Source organism: Mirounga leonina, unplaced genomic scaffold (genome assembly GCF_011800145.1).
Source record: "Mirounga leonina isolate KUSES-001 unplaced genomic scaffold, KU_Mleo_1.0 Mir_92, whole genome shotgun sequence".
Lineage (NCBI taxonomy): Eukaryota > Metazoa > Chordata > Mammalia > Carnivora > Phocidae > Mirounga > Mirounga leonina.
Genome location: NW_023270852.1, coordinates 23875672 through 23897978, shown reverse-complemented (window position 1 = coordinate 23897978; position 22307 = coordinate 23875672). Strand labels below are relative to the sequence as shown.

At 38.1% G+C, this 22307-nt stretch overlaps 1 protein-coding gene across 1 annotated transcript in view; it reads left to right on the top strand.

The window, feature by feature from the left end:
* Positions 1-22307, top strand: part of LOC118004277 (disks large homolog 2) — a 776050-nt gene that overhangs the window by 87764 nt on the left and 665979 nt on the right. The window contains exon 3 of the mRNA XM_034995567.1: positions 19356-19406. Within this exon, the coding sequence (XP_034851458.1) occupies positions 19356-19406 (51 nt within the window). The remainder of the gene's footprint in view (positions 1-19355; positions 19407-22307) is intronic.

Genomic DNA, 22307 nt, shown 5'->3' with positions numbered 1-22307 from the left:
TAACTTTGATTTTTTGAATTTCTTGAGGCTTGTTTTATGGGCTAATATTCTGGAGAATGTTCTCTGTGCCTTGAAAAAAATGTGTATTCTGTTTTAGGATGGAATGTTATGAATATATCTGTTAAATCCATCTGTTCAGTTTATCATTCAAAACCATTGTTTCCTTACTGATTTTCTGTTTAGATGATTTATTATTATCAATTAGTTCCTTTATGTTTGTTATTAACTGTTTTATGTATTTAGGTGCTCCTATGTTGGGTGCATAAATATTTAAAATAATTAAATCTTCTTTTTGGATTGTCCCCTTTATTATTATATAGTGTCCTTCTTTATCTCTTATTACATTCTTTGTTTTAAAGTCAATTTTAGGGGCACCTAGGTGGCTCAGTCGTTAAGCGTCTGCCTTTGGCTCAGGTCATGATCCCGGGGTCCTGGGAAGGAGCCCCGCATTGGGCTCCCTGCTCCGCGGGAAGCCTGCTTCTCCCTCTCCCACTCCCCCTGCTTGTGTTCCCTCTCTGGCTGTCCCTCTCTCTGTTGAATAAATAAATAAAATCTTAAAAAAAATAAAGTAAAATAAAATAAAAAATAAAGTCAATTTTATCCTCTGTAAGTATTGCTATCTGGCTTTCTTTTGACATCCATTTGCATGATAGCTCTCTATCCCCTCACTTTCCATCTGTAGGTGGTTTTAGGTCTAAAATGAGTCTCTTGTAGGGAGCATATAGTTGGGTGCCTTTTTTAAAAATCCATTCTTTCACCCTAAGTCTTTTGATTGGAGTGTTTATATTCAAAGTAATTATTGATAGATATGTATTTATTGCCATTTAATTACTTGTTCTGTGGTTGTTTTTGAAGATTTTCTCTGATTCTGTCTTGTCTTTCTGTCTTTTATGTTTTTGCTGATTTTGCTTAATGATATATTTGGATTTCTCTCTTAGTTTTTGCATATTTATTAGTGGTTTTTGATATATGGTTACCATTAAGTTTGTATATAACCTCTTCTGCATATAGCAATCTATATTAAGTTGATGGTCATTTAAGTTTGAACCCATTCTTTTTTCCTCTCCTCCCCCCATTTTAGGTCTATGTTATTATATTTTACATCTTTTTTTGTTGAGTTCCTTGACTAATTTTTTACAGAAATATTCCTTTTTACTGCTTTTGTGTTTCCAACCTTTATACTGTCACTTTTGGTCTCTTTTTTCCACTCAGAGAGGCTCTTTTAATATTTCTTGCAGAGCTGGTTTAGTGTTCATGAGCTCTCATAACTCTAGTTTTTGTTTGTCTGGGAAACTCTTTATCCCTCCTTCTATTCTGGATAGGGTATTCTTGCCTGCAGATTTTTCCTATTCAGCATTCTGAATATATCATGCCTCATGCCATTCTCTGCTGGCTTGCAAAGTTTCTGTTGAAAAATCTGCTAGCCTTAAGGGTCTTCCCTTGTAAATTAAGGACTTCTATTGTCTTGCTACTTTTAAGGTTTTTTCTTTATCACTATATTTTGCCAATTTAAATACAATATGTCTTGGTGTGGGTCTGCTTTTGTTGATTTTGGTGAGTGTTCTCTGTGCCTTGTGGATCTGGATGTCTGTTTCCTTTCCCCAGATTAGTTTTCAGCTATTTCTTCAAATAAATTTTCTGCCTCCTTTTCTTCTCTCTTCTTCTGGGACTCCTACAATATAAATGTTATTACATTTAATGGAGTCATGAGTTTGCTGTGTCTCTTCTTGTTTTGCATAATTCCTTTTTCTCTCTTTTGTTCAGCTTGATTACTTTCTATTACTCTATATTCTAGGTCACTAATTTCTTCCTCTTCTTCCATCCTCTGTTTTTTTCATCAAGCACGTTTCTCATTGCATTTATTGTACCCTTTATCTCTGCTATGTTATTCCTTATCTCTGTGCTAAGGGTCTTACTCATGTCTTACACTCTTTTCTCAAGTCCAGTGGGTATCCTTATGATTGTTTCTTTAAATTCTCTATCAGGCATGTTACTTATATCTCTTTCGCTTAGATCATTGGCCATGGCCTTGTCCTAATCTCTCATTTGGGATACATTTCTCTGTCTCATTTTGTCTGCCTCTCTGTGTCTGGTTCTCTGTGATAAGAAAGTTAGCTTTGTCTTTTGCTCTTGGAATGTAGTGGCTTTATGAAGAAGAGGTCCTGGAGTGCCCTGCAGTGCAGTCCCCAGTTCACCAGAACCTTGTATTTCAGGAGAACATCTTATGTGTATTGCTTATGCTCTGCTATTGTGTATAAGTCACGCGTCCTTTCAGCCCAGTTATCTGCACTGACTCTCTGTTGTGGGCTGTGCTTGCTCTCTGTGGGACCCAGGCAAGCCAACTCTGAGGGCTTGTGCCTGTGGGGGAACTTGGAAGCAGGGCAGTGGTGTTAGCAAAATTTACACTGCACTACTGGTCCTATGCCAGATCCCCCAAAGCTCTGTGGCAGCCAGGCAGCCAGGGATGTGAGGCTGGGCATGGAGCATGTCAATGGCTGGAGCTGCGTGGTTGGTATGACTCATGGTGGCGGCCATGCATCTGACAGCTGGGCAAGGTGCGCGTGTTCACCAATTTTGCCCTGAGCCCAGAACTAAGGCTAACAGGCTTGGAGTGCGTGAATCCTCAGGAGAACTTATGGTCAGGATGCACTGCTAGCAGGTAAGGTAGCAAGTGTCTGTGCAACCCCATCTCTTACAGGTGCCTCTGTGTTTATGCTGGGAGGTGGGGGGAGGAATATGGAGGCTTCCAGCTTCCTCATTTTGGGAGAAGTGCCCCAATACACTCCAAAATAGATCTTCTCCCATCTCTTCCCTCTCCTCCAGCATTGCGTAAACTGCCATTTTTATGTTGCTTCTCTGTGCAGGCTGCAGCCTCTTTAAGGTGTCAACCCAGCTATCACTCACCCTCCAGGCTCGCCCAGTGCTGATTCAGATGATGTTTCAAGCTCCAGGCTCTAAGTCCCACTGGTTTTAAAACCCATGGAATTCAGCCCCTCTGGTTTTTAAGGCCAAACCTTATGGGGATTTATCTCCCTCATGTGTGAGGCTTTATGGCTCTTCTTCATAAAGCCATGCATATCTTCCTGGTGTGAGGTCCTGGGTCTCTGCCCTTTCCCTGTGCACAGCTCCTCCATCCTGCAGGCAGCCTCCCTCCACATTTCTAACTTTTCAGCTGCAGCTTCTTTGCTATATTTAGCTGTAGAGTTTTTTCTGCCAGTCTTCAGATCACTTTCTGGTTTGTTGCCTTGGAGGTGTCTGGTATCTAGTTGTAAATGTGGGACAGGGAGAGCTCAGCATCCTCTTTCAAGTTTTTATCTGCTAATTCCAACATCTGGGATCCCTCAGATACAATTTCTATTTACTGCTTTTTTTCTTGTGTATGGGTCATACTTTTCTTTGCATGTCATGTAATTTCTTTTTGAAAATAAGCCTTATGATAATATGTTAAAAACAACTATTGATTCTGATTTGTTCTTTCCTCTCCCCCATCTCCAATTGTTGTTTCTTTTTATTTTGGGGGGTACATTTAGTCACTTATATGGGCTAGATCTGCAGAGTGTGTCTTTCCTGCATTGTTTAGCTACTATTGTCTCTTTTGAGTCCCTGCCCCCCTTTTTATATCCTGATTTCCTCTGGTTGCCTCTAGATGAGCATAGTTTACTGGTAGGCCACTTATTTATATCTTTTTTTTTGAAGATTTTATTTATTTGACAGAGAGAGAGCCAGCGAGAGAGGGAACACAAGCAGGGGGAGGGGGAGAGGGAGAAGCAGGCTTCCCGTGGAGCAGGGAGCCTGATATGGGGCTCGATCCCAGGACCCTGGGATCATGACCTGAGCCGAAGGCAGACGCTTAACAACTGAGCCACCCAGGCCCCCATTGGTAGGCCACTTATTGGTCAGAGGTTATATTTAAACACCTTGTGCCAGTAAGACACAGTTGCCAATGGGTTTGCAAGTGGGTTAGGAAATGTGTTCAAATTCAAGCAGTATACAAACCTGTCAAATTTTATTTTTCAATAGATCTTATTATAACTCCTCTGCATAAAAAAATAAATAAATAACTCCTCTGTATATGTGAAAGATCTCACATTCAGCCAGTAATGTGTAGATGACTAGGACCTTCTTCAGTCTCCACGGTGTCTGAATGACCCTGAACATGCATTCAGTGTTCCAGTCTGGCAGTGATATGGTAGAACTATCAAGACCTCCCATGACTCATTCCACAGTTTCCCCTGTTAAATTTCTAGCTCGTCTAGACAGTCTGTAGCTTTCACCAACCAGTATTGCTACCTTAGGCTACTGCAGTGTTCACTTTTCCTGGTATTTGCCACCCAAATCACTATTATTTTCAACACCTCTGAGCATGAGGTTTTCACACATGCTGGTCCAAATGAAACTGTCCCTCTCCAGTGGCAGCAAAGCTGCTGATTTTCATAGTTTTAGCTTTCCCTGTCCTGGTAGAACTATGGTACCCACAGAATTTGTGGTAAGGGGTGTAAGAGCAGCCCAGGGCTAGAACACCACAGATGCCAAGTGTTATTAACTGAGGTTCTTGAATCTAAGTTTTTCAACTTGATATATGCCATTAATCAGTTTCTAGAGCCCAGAAATGGTTAATTTTGGCAGTTCTGTGTTTTCAAGTTGTTCTTCGGGGAAAAGATTTGCCGAGTTCCTTATTCCACCATGCTTTGATAACAATGCTGAGTATAATAATAACACTTACCATGTGCCAGGCTACTATTCCAAGTATTTGACTAATTATATTCACTTATACTAATCTACTAATTCATTCTAGGAGATTATGAATCCTGTTTTACAGATGAGGAAACTGAGGCAAATATTTCATAGCTAGTAACTAGCAGAATCAAATTCAGAAAATCTGGCTCTGGAGTATGTATCTTGAGCACTGTGCTATATTACTCAGTTAATTTAAAACTTCTAAAAGCCTTATTGGAGTAAATATAAATATAAAAACACATTATCTGTATGAATATGTTCCTAGACCCCCAGTGGATACCTGAAACCATAGATAGTACCAAACCCTATATATTCTTTTTTTCTATATATATGGATACCTATAATAAAATTTGATTTATAAATTAAGCACAATAATGGATTAACAACTAATAATAAAATAGAACAATTATAATAATATTCTATAATAAAATTTATGTGAATGTGGTCTCTCTCCCTTTCTTTCTTGAAATATCTTACTGTACTCACCCTTCTTCTTCTTGTGATGATGTGAGATAATAGAATTCCCTTGTGATGAGTGAAGTGAGGTGAATGATGTAGGCATTGTGATGTAGGGTTAGGCTACTATTGACCTGAGTATATGTCAGGAGGAAGATCATCTGCTTCCAGATGGTGGTTGACTCTGAATAACTGAAACCATGGACGATGAAACCATAGATAAAGAGAGGATACTCTATCTTATTTTATTGAGGAGGAACTGATGCTTACATCTTCTCTAAAAACACAAAGTTAATATGTAGCCAATATAGGATTAACATCTATGCCTAATTGAATCTAAAGTGTGAAACTGGTAGCCAATACATTATACAATCAGGGAAAAAGGTCTACATAGGTACTCTGTAAACACAGAGAAACAGGGCGCCTGGGTGGCTCAGTTGGTTAAGCGACTGCCTTCGGCTCAGGTCATGATCCTGGAGTCCCTGGATCGAGTCCCGCATTGGGCTCCCTGCTCGGCAGGGAGTCTGCTTCTCCCTCTGACCCTCCCCCTTCTCATGTGCTCTCTCTCATTCTCTCTCTGTCAAATAATAAATAAAATCTTTAAAAAAAAAACACAGAGAAACAGCAGTAGTGCAGCCTGCCCTATGTACGTGTGTGTGCACTGTCTTTGTGTGCATGGATATGTGTAGGAGAGCTAGGAAAAGAAACACAGGGCTTATCGTCACATTAGATGGATTTTTAGAAGATTTTTGGAAGGATAAATAGGAACTATAGAGAGAAAACATGGCAAGCAAGGATAAAGAAAATGATAGTATGGTGAAAGTGTGATTTTAATTTCCTTGCATATCTTCTCCTTGCCCTACCGTCTTTGATTTTTCATGCTTTCCACCTGAGATTTTCTGTCTGATTAATATTTGTTTACTATTGTTAAGGTGTTCATATAACTTATTTCATTTAATGTAATTGAGGATTCATGCCAGCACCATTTGAATCTCTCTTCCTCTTCCACAAGGGTAAAAAAAATAAAAAGACTGACCTCTGGTTACTCATGAACTGTTTAGAGTTTATACTATTAGTTTCCCAGTTGGCACTGTGTACAGAGATAGATTTAGTGCATCCAACCTAGAGCTCCCTGGTGTGACTAAGTATTGTCATGGCCACAACTTAGTATGCCTAACCCTTTTTAAACTCTAGGAGCTATCTTAGAAGCACTGATATAGATATAGAAACTTGAACTTAATTTTTTCTTTGAAAAATATATTGTTTGTACCTTTTTCCATTATAGGTTTCTATTTGATATAAGTTAATTGAATCTAACAGTGGAAAATAGGGGTAACTCAAGTCTTCTGTAAGAATACTGAGCACACTTAATATATATATATGTTGATTTTTATAAAAATTCCTACAAACAGTAGCCATTAATCTCTCCACCTACCATCACTCTCAACCTCCTTGCACACCATGTGCACACATTTCTCTTTAGAAAGATGAATAGGCAGAATTTAAATATGCCAATGGCATACCTAAGAAAAACTGTAAAACAATTGTAGTTAATATTTTTGAAGGTTCACTAGGTGCTGAACAGTAGACCTCTACAAAATTATATCATTCAATCTTCATACAACCCAATGAGATAAGTGCAATTACTATCCACTTTGTAAATAAGGACACTACGTTTCAGAGAAATTAAGTAACTTGCCCAGAGTTCCATAACTAGAGAATGGAAGAATCATGTTGTAAGCCCAGGCAATCTGAATCCGGGATCCTAGCTCCTAACCACCATGTACAGGTTTTTATACTATCAGGTTGAACCAGGCAGAGTTTGCAGAATTGGCATTTTGTAAGTCAAAACAGTTAAACACCAGCAATTTCATATGATCCAGTCATAGATTATCTCTTACTTTTAAGAATAACCATTGTGGGCTAAAATTAACAAGTCAGGAAATGACAGATGTTGGCGGGGATGCGGAGAAAGGGGAACCCTCCTACTCTGTTGGTGGGAATGCAAGCTGGTGCAGCCACTCTGGAAAACTGTATGGAGATTCCTCAAAAAGTTGAAAATAGAGCTACCATATGATCCAGCAATTGCACTACTGGGTATTTACCCCAAAGATACAAAAGTAGGGATCCGAAGGGGTACGTGCACCCCGATGTTTATAGCAGCAATGTCCACAATAGCCAAACTGTGGAAAGAGCCAAGATGTCCAACGACAGATGAATGGATAAAGAAGCAGTGGTATATATATACAATGGAATATTATGCAGCCATCAAAAGGAATGAGATCTTGCCATTTGCAACGACGTGGATGGAACTGGAGGGTATTATGTTGAGTGAAATAAGTCAAACAGAGAAAGATATGTATCATATGGTCTCACTGATATGAGGAATTCTTAATTGTAGGAAACAAACTGAGGGTTGCTGGAGTGGGGGGTGGGGTGGGAGGGATGGGGTGACTGGGGGATAGACACTGGGGAGGGTATGTGCTCTGGTAAGCACTGTGAATTGTGCAAGACTGTTGAATCTCAGATCTGTACCTCTGAAACAAATAATGCAATATATGTTAAGAAAAAAAAAAAGAAGAAGAAGAAGGTAGCAGGAGGGGAAGAATGAAGCGGGGGAAATCGGAGGGGTAGACGAACCATGAGAGACGATGGACTCTGAAAAACAAACAGGGTTCTGGAGGGGAGGGGGGTGGGAGGATGGGTTAGCCTGGTGGTGGGTATTGAGGAGGGCACATTCTGCATGGAGCACTGGGTGTTATGCACAAACAATGAATCATGGAACACTTCATCTAAAACTAATGATGTATGGGGATTAACATAAGAATAGAAAGAAAGAAAGAAGGAAGGAAGGAAGGAAGGAAGGAAGGAAGGAAGGAAGGAAGGAAGGAAGGAAGGAAGGAAGGAAGGAAGGAAGGAAAGAAAAGAAAAGAAAAGAAAAGAAAGAAAGAAAAAAGAAAGAATAACCATTGTGTGCAGCAAAATGTAGCGGAAACAGCTCTAAATCTAGAGCCCAAAAGATCTAGATTCAAATTAAAACACAAAACATTATTAGCTGAGCAATTTTGAGCAAACACTTTGCCATCTCTGAGCTCTTTACTCATATGTAAAATTCAGTAATAGTATTATCTATCCACATGGGATTGTTATGAGGAGCAATACAAGAATGTATCTAAAGGTAGTATGTAAATGATTAATATTATGTTAGCATAATCTGAAAAAAGATGTGTATAAACAACTTGAAACCTTAGAATTTCTATATTTTATCAAATGGTGAGAGTGTATGTGGTGGGGGGATGAAAACAGAATTAATAATTTGCTCCTTGTTAGGATCTTAACGTACTTCAAGAAAGGTGAAATAAAATAAGTAGCAGAAGTCTGTTCCAGAAAGATTGATCTGACTCTTTTTGTAACAAGCAGATCAAAGCATTTTTCCAGAATCACACAACTAAAAATCTTCTTCATGTGATCTAGATGAAATAGCGGATGAATTAGCAGGGTAATATAGCTCTATAGCTCTTTTCCAAGGTTGTGAAGATAGTGATGTGCTTTTAAAATCAGATAAAAAGATGATATGAGCTAGCAAAGAAGATGGGGATAGTCACTCAATAAATATTTGTTGATTGATGGATTGATCTTGAAGGATGCTGAAAGGGTGACAAATTCAGATGAAAAGGGAGACAGTTTATTGTTAGCAAGATTTGGAGTGAAATGATGGGAGGGAAATTAAGGCAGTTCACTCGTTTGGAAACTGACAATGGTGAGGAGGACTTTTGAAGACAGAGGGATTTGAAAGATTTCCAGCAAATAAGAATCCCTCAACCTAAGGTTCAATTGATTTTTTTCTTCAATAGCTATTTATGAAATGACTCTGTGGGCAAGTCATTATGATAGGTGCCACAAGAGAAAAAAATCAAAGATAGTGCCTCATCTGAGCAAGAGGACTGTGTCAGGAAAGATAAAACACAACATAAGGAGTTGGATCTTGAAGAAGACCACAAGTACAGTATGAGAGGAACTGTGCTATGTATGATCAGGAAGAAAGACTAGAGTTTAACATGAGACTTCCCTTGATTCAAGCACTAGATACTTCCATCCCTGCCTCCCTCCATATGGGCACTCATTCTTTAATTTTGTTCAGCAAATTTTGTATTGAGCATATATTTCCCATCACTAAGTGATGAGAAGGATGAATAAAATAGTCCTCATTTCATATTACTTAAAACTTGTGTAAACTTGGAGAAATCACTTAACTAAAAAACCTAACTTTCTTAATAGGAAAATTAACATTAAAATGTCTCACTCTCAGGGTTATTTTAATTATTAGAGCAACTTATGATAGTGTCCAGCATGTAGTAGATACTTAACAGAATGTGGTGGTGGTGGTGGTGGTGGTAATTATTATTATTAGCATTTGGGGGGGGCAATTTAGAGAATAAGTTGATAATTTCCAGGAGATTGTTAAGAAAAATCTTTTTGACTTTATGGAAGAGATAGCCTTATGTTGACAGTAATAGAAGCTTTCCATATCCCCACATAGAATCTAGCTTCATGAGGGCAGAGGCTTTGTTCTCTTTACTCTTGTATCCCTAGGACCTAACACACTAACATAGTACCTGGGAAATTCTAGTCATTCAAAATATTTTTCTAAATTAATTGGGATTTTAGTAAGCATAGATTAAAATAAAGACATTTAGGGTGGACTATATAACATTAATAAAAATATCAAAGAGAAGAGTTGCTTTATAAAAGCTTCAGCACAATTACTTGGCTAGAAAATGTTTTTGAAGATAAGAAGCAGGGTCTGTAGCTACAAAGGTAGATTGAGAACAGCTGGTGGATGTTCTGAAATGTTCTTTAAGGATAAAGAAAAGTTACTTAAAGCTACTTTGTACAGCATTATCACATGCCAATAACACTGCTTTTTAGAAAGGTAGCTCTTGGGGTGCCTGGGTGGCTCAGCCAGTTAAGCATCTGCCTTCAGCTCAGGTCATGATCTCAGGGTCCTGAAATAGAGTCCTGTGTTGGGCTCCTTGCTCAATGGGGAGCCTGCTTCTCCTTCTGCCTCTGCTCCTCCCCCTACTTGTGCTCTCTCTCTCTCAGTCAAATAAATAAAATAAATCTTTTTTAAAAAAGGTAGCTCTCAAAGGATATGAAAAATAGATTGATATTGAAAAAATGATCTAGGCAGAAATGTTTTTAGGAAGTTATATTGATGATAGTAAGAAAGTAATAGTTTAGAACTTGAAATAGGATGTTAGTTAGGTATTGATAACAAATATAAAGGACACATATGAAAAAGAGGATTCCCAGGGCTCCTGGCTGGTTCAGTAGGTAGAGCAAGGGGTTGTAAGTTCAAGTCCCACACTGAGCGTAGAGGTTACTTAAAAATTAAATAAATAAAATCTTTAAAAAAAGAAGAAGGAAAAGGATTTCCTTAACAGATATAGAGAATAGACTGGAGGAAATTATAAATATAATTAAGTATGATTAGTCCTGTCTCAGAATTACTAAGACTGGGGTGACATCAGGGCATTTACTTAGAAAATAAAAGTTGAGTGAGATTGTATAACAAAAAGGGACAGACCTTGGCAAATGCTCGTATCTGGCAGGAAGAAAGGAAACAGAGAATGCAATGGACAGAGAAGTAGGGAGGAAACCAGTGAGGATATCAACTATGTGACAGAAGAAAAGAGGAATTTCAAGTGGTGGTCACTCCAGAGTGTTAAATACTGCAGGAAAGCCAGAGAAGCTGAGGCTGGGAAAAGATCATCGTAATCAAATGTGGGAAAGTCTTTGTGGATCCTCTGCTTTTGTATGTTGGTGGAAACAAGATTTCAGATTGAAGAGAGAAGTTGAAGATGAAGAACTGGGTGAACTGATATCCTGCATCTTACTATAGTTGTATTATACCCAAGAGAAAGAAAAAATATTCTTACTATCAGCTCACATCATTGCATTTGTAAAGTCTCATCTTATGGTTCGGCACTCACTTTGTTTTTGTTGCTCTGAATATTTTGGCATGTGTTTGAGCTCCTGATTCTCTTGGACCCTGCTTGCAGTTGACCAAGTGGTTTGTTTATGGGGATAGTGAAGTGAGGGAGAGGGGGCTTGATGGGACAAAAACCTGGTGGATCATGATGTCCTCACAACCATTGATCAATGTGTTCTCAACACCACTTACTGCTCTCAAAGAACATGTTTTAACTTAAGTAATATTTAAAGCCCCCAAAACAAAACAGCATACATCATGCTGGAGCCAAGTGAAAGCATTAAAATCACCTATTATTACTCCATCCAGCATATGGTACAAAGCAAGGGAGCAAAGCTGGGAAGAAATGTGCCATGTCCAGATCAGAGGCAAATCCAGTTCTGAACTTACTAAGCACTATATTCTTCCTTCTTTACAGAAGACTTTAATCAAGACAACATTATATCTATCTATCTATCATCTATTTTTCTAGCTAGCTAGCTAGCTATCATCTATCTGTCATCTGTCTTTCTATCCATCCCATCTATCTATCTAAAGTTTCTTTTTATACATGTAAGAACCCTAAGCTATTTTCCTTGATTTTTCTGGACAGAAAAACTAGGAAAATTTATCACATTTTTACAGATGATTAATAATAATTTTTAAAAACCTGTGGTTTCTAATTAAGTGAAAAAACAGACATAGTAATTATTGAGCCTAAGAACCCTTTTTTAGACCCAAAGTTGTGTGTTATAAAGTCTTAATAACAAAGGCAGAGGGAATAACAAAACCAAAGGAAAATTGTTTAAGAATGGAACAGGTTATAGGATACTGATTCTTTTTTTCTATTTGGTGGATGCTGTGATTTAGCAGTTCACTGAGCTCAGAAATTTAATTAAGATTAGAAGTTTTAACGTGAAATCTGGGCTTACTGGTAGATCACAAGCAGGTGAATAATAGGAATAATGGTCTTACCAAAACTAGAATATTGACTAAGAATATCCATAATTATTTTTATTTTTTGTGTTTTTTAAAAGTAAGAAGTACTTACTATGATTAACTTCTTTTCAAACTGCATATTTTTAAATTAGTCTCATTATAATTGAATTGTATTTTTTTTAAGATTTTATTTATTTATTTGACAGAGGGAGACATAGCGAGAGAAGGAACACAAGCAGGAGGAGTGGGAGAGGGAGAAGCAGGCTTCCTGCCGAGCAGGGAGCCCGATGCGGGACTCGATCCCAGGACGCTGGGATCATGACCTGAGCGGAAGGCAGACGCTTAACGACTGAGCCACCCAGGCGCCCTAATTGAATTGTATTTTTAAAATAACCAGATCCAGGGGCGCCTGGGTGGCTCAGTTGGTTAAGCGACTGCCTTCGGCTCAGGTCATGATCCTGGAGTCCCTGGATTGAGTCCCGCATCGGGCTCCCTGCTCGGCAGGGAGTCTGCTTCTCCCTCTGACCCTCCTCCCTCTCATGTGCTCTCTCTCTCTCTCTCTCTCATTCTGTCTCAAATAAATAAATAAATAAAATCTTTAAAAATAATAATAAAATAAAATAAGATAAAATAACCAGATCCATACCTTAGATTAAAACAGATGCTCTACAAAGCTTAAACAATTTTTTTTGCTTACTGTTTAAACAATATTGACACACAAATGTGTATAACACATAAAAAGATGAATTCTAACAGCTTGTAAGTGACAAAACTGGCTTTGGAATTCAAGTCTTTTGGACCCCAGAATCTAAGCTTTTAATTTCTATGTGGTAATTCCTCTTAATATGAATAGAGGGCACAATTTTAGGCAGTGGAGATAGTCTAGGAAAAGGAACATTAGTTAAAGGAAGTGATGGACAGCTTAGTTGTGTGCTACACACCTTGAGCTTTGTCTAATGATGCTCTCATTCTGATTAGAGCTTCCATGTTGGTCGAATGACTCTCACTTTTTCAATACTTGATTGTTTTTTCATCCATTCCGCAGAGACACTTAAAGTTAAATGTGATAAAAACATAGAGACAATGAACATCAGCCTTCTTCAGTTCTTTCTTTTAGACTGAGGTAGAACAAAACTGCCTTATCTTTTTTCCCCTTTCTCAAAGAGACAAAGCTATTTTTTTATTTCTCCCAAAAGTCTCAAGAAGAGTTCAGCCTTAGGGAAGTGAGTATCAGTAGAGTGACATAATGGTCAAAACTGGGTAATAAACGTTAAAAAGATAATGTAAGAGGGAGCAGACAGAAGATTGGAAGAAAGCCCAGTGGAGGTAATATTCTGAGTGAAGGCCACGCTGACCTGATTTGGGAGGGAATGCTAAGATGATTCCTCTCCACAAGGGAGTACATCTTAGATGGGTTCAGGAAAGAGATATTTAGGTTAAAAAAATTTTTAGTGGATTTTGTCGTAGAAAGCAAACTTATTTGCTTATTAAATTATATTTTATATTACTGGGGAAATTAGCAAATATTCAATAATTGATCATATAAGTCTTGTGAACCTTGCACATTAGGTATCCACAGCTAATTAAAATAGCTCTCACTATTGAAGGGGCACCTGGGTGGCTCAGTTGTTAAGCATCTGCCTTCAGCTCAGGTCATGATCCCAGGAAGCCTGCTTCTCCCTCTCCCACTCCCCCTGCTTGTGTTCCCTCTCTTGCTCGCTCTCTGTCCAAAAAAATAAAAAATAAAAATAAAAATCTTTAAAAAAAAAAATAGCTCTCACTATTGAAGACCTGCTATGTTCCAGGTAGCTGATAATGTGTAATCTCATTTATTGCTCCCAAAAACTTCATGAAGAGAATTGTGTGGTATTATAGCTAAATATAGTTTCTTTATCACTTAAGATGTGTGCCAAGTGTTTTACACAAATTATCTAATATTCACAATGACCATATTAGGGAAGTATTTGTTAGTACCCTTCTACACATGAGGAATTTAAGGTTTTGGGAGGTTAAGGAAATTGGCTACATTCACGATCTCATAAATATTGAAACTAGGATTCAGATCTGTGTCTTTTTTTTTTTTTTTAACTCTGGAAACCATCTTACCTACTAAATATAATAGAATGTATGTAGGAAATTCAAGTGTAAGGAGCCGTAAAGCATCATGATGTGTTTGCTGTAATAGATCTCCAGTTGGAAAGGGGGATGACCATTGACAATGTAGACGAATACCAACAAGGGGAGTGTGTGTGTGTGTGTGTGTGTGTGTGTGTTATAGACTTGCTGGGGCATCTGATCATGGTTGCGACTCTGCAGAAAGGACTCCTGAGAAGGGCTGATCTCAGAGATAAGGATATCTGAGCTGGGAATCTCCAAAGGCCTAGGTCCTGTAGGAATCTCCATTTGCTGCTGCAGCCTTCTCTGAGAGCATCAAATTTTACCCACCCCAAAAAAATCATATTTAGTGATTCATCAATGTTTCTATTTCCTCATGCACATGGTCACCGAGCCTCTGTGTGGTAGGCACTGTGTTATATGCTGCCACTACAGATGAAACAGAGTGACTTGGGCTTTGCCTTGTTCTGGAAGTGGCAAGAAGCCATGAAAACTAGATTCCCCAGTCTCCATGATCATCACATCCCCCTCCCAAAGTCCAACAGCAGCTTTATATGAAAAACCATAATATTCAGAGACAAGTCTTGTTTACTGTGTCATAATTACTTTTAGTAAAGGGCAGAATTAGTACATCATATATCATTATATATACACACACACACACACACACACACACAATCCTTCCATGTGGCAACAGTGGAGCTGTGGTTCTAGTCCACCTCTCTATTTTATATATTGAATATCACATTTCTCTGAAGTCTTAGTATGTTTGGTGCCTATTGAAGAACTGTGTGTTTATTCTCAATGCATTAAAACATGAAATAGTTCATGTATGTTATTCATGAAAGACCTCTTTTCAGAAGATAAAAATACATCTCAAATTATATGATCATCTGGTCAGGTAATTAAAGTAGCACTGAAGGAGAAAAAAAAGCAGTGTGATAGCATTCAAAGTTCATGAAATTATAATTTTAAATACCAAGTTTGAGGGGCGCCTGGGTGGCTCAGTCGTTAAGCATCTGCCTTCAGCTCAGGTCATGATCCCAGGGTCCTGGGATCGAGCCCCACATTGGGCTCCCTGGTCAGCGGGAAGCGTGCTTCTCCCTCTCCCCCTGCCCCTGCTTGTGTTCCCTCTCTCTTGCTGTGTCTCTCTGTCAAATAAATAAATAAAATCTTTAAAATAAATACATACATACATGCATACATACATACCAAGTTTGAATCTGAATGGGTCACTCTCTTAACTTCTGTATGATGCCAAAAAGGCTACATGCCCAGAACAGTGCAGGACAATGTGTGGCATCAATTTGATTTTCTAGCCCCCATAGAAACCTACCAGCTGTCACCACAGAACCATTAGATTCAGGAAAATAAGTATCTAAAGAAAAACAGATTTTTCAAAACTGGAAAATGACCTTTATATCTACAAAAATGTCAACCCTCTCACTTTTCTAGTCTTCAAGGTGAGAAGAGACTATCAGTGATGGTCAGTGCCAGAGTTGTAAGAACTTGAACCCGATCCATGTAGCTGTCTAGGCCCCAAACTATCAGGTGCATAACACATTGCCTGGGTACTTAAGTATCACCTGAAATATTACCGGTCAAGAGCAACACTGACAATTGCATGTGGCAGAACTCTTTTCAGGAAGAGAGTTTTGTGAATTTAAAGACATGTATTGGTAAACTAACTGAATGGGAATAGAGGGAGACCACCAAGGCAAGTTCAGACAACAGATTGTAAGCCCCCAGAAGATAATGGGAGCCCATTCACAGCATAGTTTTTTGTTTTGTTTTGTTTTGTTTTTGTTTTTGTTTTTTTTCTGGAGATACATAAAACCATGGATGGGGGCAATTACTGTTTATACTTCTTGGCTCTTTACCAAGCAACCACTCCTCTAAATAAATGTGGAAAAAATTATTTAAAGAATATCATATTGGTGTACTCATTTGAAAAGTCACTAAATTTTCATGAATGTCACAACCCACTCTTACGTACTTCTGATTAAAATGGAGGTATACCTAGTTATGCTTTCTATCCTTTCCCCCAGGGTTTTTGCCAAAAGTTGTGAGGTTGTGAGATTTCTTGTCTCAGGTATCTTGAGGCCGAACAGAGATCACACTCCCCTAGTGATGACAGAATAGACACTAGGCCTCTTAAAGGACTTTCCTGAACTCCCACATTGTCTCTTGTGATACCATGTTTTAAATATTCTCAATTCATGGTGGAAATATTGTCTCAGCTCTGCTAAAAACCTTTCATTCCTCCATAATTTCACTAAATCCTGTGGCAGGCATAGGATTCTTTTTTTGAGTATAGTTGAAACACAATTTTACATTAGTTTCAGATGTACAACATAATAATTCAATGATTCTCTATGTTGTGCTATGCCCACCACAAGTGTAGCTACCATCTGTCACCCTACAAAGCTATTATAATACCTTTGACTATATTCCCTGTGCTGTACCTTTTATCCCTGTGATTTAGTCATTCTGTAACTGGAAGCGTGTATCTCCGCTCCCCTTCACCCACTTTGCCCATCCTCCCTCCCCCACTGTCCATCCTCTCTCCCCCCTTTTTCTCTGGCAGCCATGAGTTTGTTTTCTGTACTTATAGCTCTGATTCTTCTTTTTGTTTATTCATTCATTTGTTTTGGTTTTTAGATTTCACATGTAAGTGAAATTATATGGTATTGTTTTAAGGTAGCAAGGATTATTTTTATTGTTTAGTCACAGATTATTTAAACAGAACAGCTGGGTTAGTGAGTTGCTGAATATTTTATCATACTCAAGAAGTCTATTGTTTCTTTTTTTAATGCTATTTTTTTAAAAGCACGGTGCCATCCCAATCCAGATGGCATCATCTCTTCTTATGAAGACATCCTGAAGACTAGGGAATTAGGCAAATCACATGACTTGTTTGGGTTGAAAACTAAAGACCCATGGAGTCTGTAAGCCTCCAATAGTTTGTCTGGCTGACCAGGGAACTTTTGAATAGCAATCGGGATATGTGTCTATAGTGCATGTAGGAACTGAAGTCAGCGTACATGATCACAGACTTGTTAAGCAAAGATTCAGGGAGACCCCACGAAGGAACACGCACTGTATGCCACTAAAGGACTATTGTCTTTTTTTTTTTTATTCTTATGTTAATCCCCATACATTACATCATTAGTTTTAGATGAAGTGTTCCATGATTCATTGTTTGTGCACAACACCCAGTGCTCCATGCAGAATGTGCCCTCCTCAATACCCACCACCAGGCTAACCCATCCTCCCACCCCCCTCCCCTCTAGAACCCTCAGTTTGTTTTTCAGAGTCCATCGTCTCTCATGGTTAAAGGACTATTGTCTTTTAAGCACTTCCTAACAGCATTTCTTTCAGCCTGAGCCTTTAGATTTTATTATCAGAGGTTTGCTTTTGTTTCTTTGAAGTTGTTTTTTTTTTTCTCCCCACTTTTCAGCACTTTGATAATGTGAAGGGCTTCACTCCAGAGAAGTCACTGAAGCAAAGAAAAGCTACACAAAGCCACACTGGGAGAATTAAAACGTATCACATGAATTCAGCCTTCCCTTTCTGTCTTCCATCAATTAAAGAAAGTTATAAAAACAAACAAAAAACGGAATTAATATGGAGACGCAAACATCCGGGGACTTTGAGTTTTGTTTTGTACTTTTACACATGAAGAACGAAAACCTCCATAAAGCCGCTAAAACTTCCTAACATCATCAAGTCCTCTTCTATGAGTCATTAACATGCTGAAGCCCAGAAAATCAAATTTGGTTCAAGGCTGTTTGATAATGTAGTAACACAGTAAAATGTGATTCACCAATTAGCTCATGTAATTAGAAAATCAAAAACATGCTCTAAGTGTCTGGTGGACACACGTAAGTAAAGTCTATCGTCGTTCTTTATAGCTGCTGATTATAGTTATAATTACACCTTCCGTTGATACTGCATCCAAATTCCTTATGGAAGAGAATTCACAAGTACCTGTGTTTACAAATCAGATAAATAAATGAATACTGAGTTCAGTCCATCGTTCTTTCTGTCCTCTTTTCTTTTCTTTCCTTCATCAATTATTTCTTGCCAGACTCAGTTAAGCAATAGGGTATCCAGTCCTTGCTTTTATAGAGCTCTCAGTCTGCAAGAACTATGTTTCAATTCTTCTAAGGAAGGAAAAGTCAACTGGTTAAGACCCTACAAAGATGATGATGGTTAGAAATTCATCTTTCTAGATGATCCCTAAATACTAATGATGTTGCCAGACACATGTAAGAAAAAAGACACAGCCAACTCAAGTATTTTCTCGCTCGGAGATTTTTGCCTGGCTGAAAAGGACTCTGATAAGAATGGAAATTGAATATTTGTTAGGCTTTTTTAAAGCCACTCTTCATCTATTCTGTATGCACATCTGTTGACATAGAAGGCATATGTGATTTGTTGCCTGGCTATCTTTAATATTTCTCTCTGTAAATTCATATCAGTGCAAGAGTTGTTTAGGTGGTTAAAGCTTTCTCACTAGGAATTTCAAACATGTCCTACTTTATTCTTTACTTGCTGCTATTGAAGTACATGAGCATGGCTATGTTACATGGTCCAGGGCTTCCTAATAAATATAATGAGGATAATGGGGATGAATTACCTGAGCTTGAGCCAATAAAGAAAAGACATTTCTTATCTGACATGGTTATTCTGAATGCTATTTTTTGGCAAAATATGACATATAGTTGTGCCGCCTTTTCCACTGACTTTTTAAGGTCATATTTTAGTGTTTGTTCATGGAAGTTTTAGGGATATTAGGAAATTATTTCCCTTGTAACTGTAACATTACCCCTAGGTGGTTTCTTCTTTGTAACCTCACAATGCATATTTTGTATTGTTCCCTCTGCCCCAAATATCACAAATTCTAAGGAATGCAATAAGCTTTGATTATTTTTTGCCAAAAATTTCACTTATATATTTTAGAATAGCTTAGATTGTATTTTATTTGGATGAAAACATACAATCACAAACATTTTTAACAAAGTGTGGTTTATTCATAGCCAGAAGGAAACTTAACCTTGAATGTTGTTAAAAACACAGCCATCTCCCCCTTAATATGTATTTAATCATTCTTTCTTTTTTTTCCTACTCACAGGTCAATGGAACAGAAATTGAATATGAGTTTGAAGAAATTACATTGGAAAGGGTAAGAAAAATCCAACAATCCAAAACCTCAATCTTTCATTTGACATTCTGCATCCTAATGATTATTTTGAGAAATCACACAATTGTGTGTTATACCTTGGAAGTTTCCAACAGGACTCAAAATAAAAATATTAATGAAATGCTTATAATGGAGGGCACAGAGACAAACAGACCAAATCACGGAATATTCCATGTGTAAATTGCATTGCCAAGATTCGGAGAAATGAATGAGAAAGATATATTTAGTGAGCTAGTATAGCACTTTTTCCTATTGTTTTCATTATTAACATTTTGCTATGCATTTTAGATACAGTACAAAATACTTTCATTTATGTAATATTAATGCTATCTCATAACTACCATTATCATGTATTTTTTAGTTTAAAAAAAAAAGTGATGCATTTTAAAGCCACCCTCATGGAGAAAAAACACAGCAATCCTGCAGATCTCTGCAAATATGTTATTAGGGCCTTGGCAAGGCTTTGACAAATTAGCAAATTTCTGTGTAACAACCCTAATCTATAAAGGCATTTTGCAAAACAGTAAGAGAAAGGCCAAAAACCACCTAGAAAAAATACGACCAAAAGGCATTAACAGGACATTCATCAAAAAAGTAAAGGCCAATGACACATGGAAACTTATTCAACCTTATTAATAAACAAAGAAAACAATGATGTTAAATGGGTTTTGTCTGTCCAATTGGGAAAATTTAAAAGAAAGATTAATATTCACTGCCATGGAGTAGACCTAGAAATTGTTACACCCACAAAAAAGCAATTTGGAAAAATGGATCAAAAGCTTTAAAATGGGCACACTTTCTTGACTCAGAATTTATACTTATAAAAATGTACAAAGATATAAAGAATGTTCATATTGGTATTGTTTATAATAGTGAAGATTGAAAAAGTCAAGTGTTTAGTAATACATTATTTTATGTCCAAATAATAGAAAATTATATTAAATTATATTATAATGGTATTTTTAAGAATATTTAAATAAAAGAATGGAAGGCCTAACAAGGTTATCTTGTCAAATTAAAAAAATAAATTTTATAAAATGGTATGTAATTACAATCCCATAAGTACCAACATGCATAATTTGCATTCATAAGTATATACAAAAGCCTGAAAGGATCTACATCAAAATGTTAACTCTTGTTAAGGGTTTTGGATAATTTTTAGTTTCTTCTTTTTGTATACATTTTTTTTGCTAAATATTCCATATTAAACATATAATTCATTTACAATAAGAAATAAAATTATAAGTATTTTTCTAAGCTGTTTCATTCAAGTATGAATTCAGACTCTAGACCTGCACTTAAATTTATGTTTCTTTTAAGTTTACTGAGTATTCACTTTCCTGAGTCAGGGAATTTTTCATTCTCAGCCTAATTTTTATTGAGCATGAGTGGTTTTAAAAGGAAATTTACATTAAAAGTTAAGGGTTTGACAGGTGTGTTCTTTAAAACTTCCATTATGAACTTTGGTTAAATTTTAATGGCATGCTAAATGGAGAAAAATGAGGCTTATGGAAAATCAGCCCAAATGAAAAAAGAACACATTTCTCCTACTAAATCACTAATCTTCTCTCTGGGCCTGGCTATATAATTTGCGGAGTACAGTGTAAAATGAAAATGCGAGGCCCTTGTTTAAAAATTAAGAATCAAAACGATGTCAAGACCCAGGCATTAAGGGCCACGTGACCCTTCCTAAATGCGGGACCCGTTAGACCGCACGGATCTCACGCTCTTCGAGCCACCCTTCTCCCTCCCCACACCCCCGCGTCTCAAACATGACACCGTTCTGTGCCATGGTTTTATAGATCAGAAAATCTAAGCTCACTTTGCTGTGAGCAAGAACATCCCGTGGGAGTGAGACAACTGTGCGTTGCCGGCTCCCTTCTGACACGCCCTTGCTTCCGGATCTGGCGTGTCACCTCGCTCCTGCCCTCGGAGTCCCAGTCACACTCGGAACCTGGACACTGCCACGAACTACACCCACCCCCAAAACCCCCATCAAGCGTTGTCCTCCTTGAACACCACCTCTCTTCCGTTCTTATAATTTATTCTAGTACCGCCCCCCTCAAAGAGTCTCCCAACTCCATTGGGACCTTGAGTCACCGATTTTACCATTTCCCTTAACAGTTTTCACCTTTCTTATGCCCACGCCTCCCCCACCCACCATACTCCGAGACTCCCTCTAAACAGGCTTTTACCATTCCTTCTTCTCTCTCCCTTTCCGTGCTCCTCCAGCAAAGCCTCAGCCCTCCATGACAGTGCCTGGGCAAATGAATGGGGCTAGAGAAGCACTCGTTCGTCTCACTTTAAATTTATAGCTATTGATTTCGAGTGAACCTTCAAAACATCCTAGCAATTCTTAGATATTTCTTTAGAAAAATCACTCTCTCATTCTCTGGGACAACAGATTCACAACTTATTTGCTCTCCTCAAATCTCAAACACCCCCTCCCTCATCCTCAGTCTCTGCTGTTGACCTCTCTTCCTGTGTCCTTGAGAAAACCCAAGCAGTCACAAGAAAACCGCCTGACCTTCCTACCACCAGCTCTGCCAGTGTGCTTTCCCTTTTTCAATGGAAGAATGTTCCCTGCTCCTTTACGAGGCCAGCCCTTCACTTGTGACCCACACTCTCTAACCTCTTGTCCCTTTAAGGACTCTGCTTCTGCAGTTGTCTCCTCTCTCTCCTGCAATATCAGTTCCTCTCTCTCTTTTTTTTTTTCCTGGATAAATTTAATACAGACATGATGTAATATCTCTCATTAAAAAAGAAAAGAAGGGGCGCCTGTGTGGCTCAGTTGGTTAAGCGACTGCCTTCGGCTCAGGTCATGATCCTGGAGTCCTGGGATCGAGTCCCTCATCGGGCTCCCTGCTCGGCAATGAGACTGCT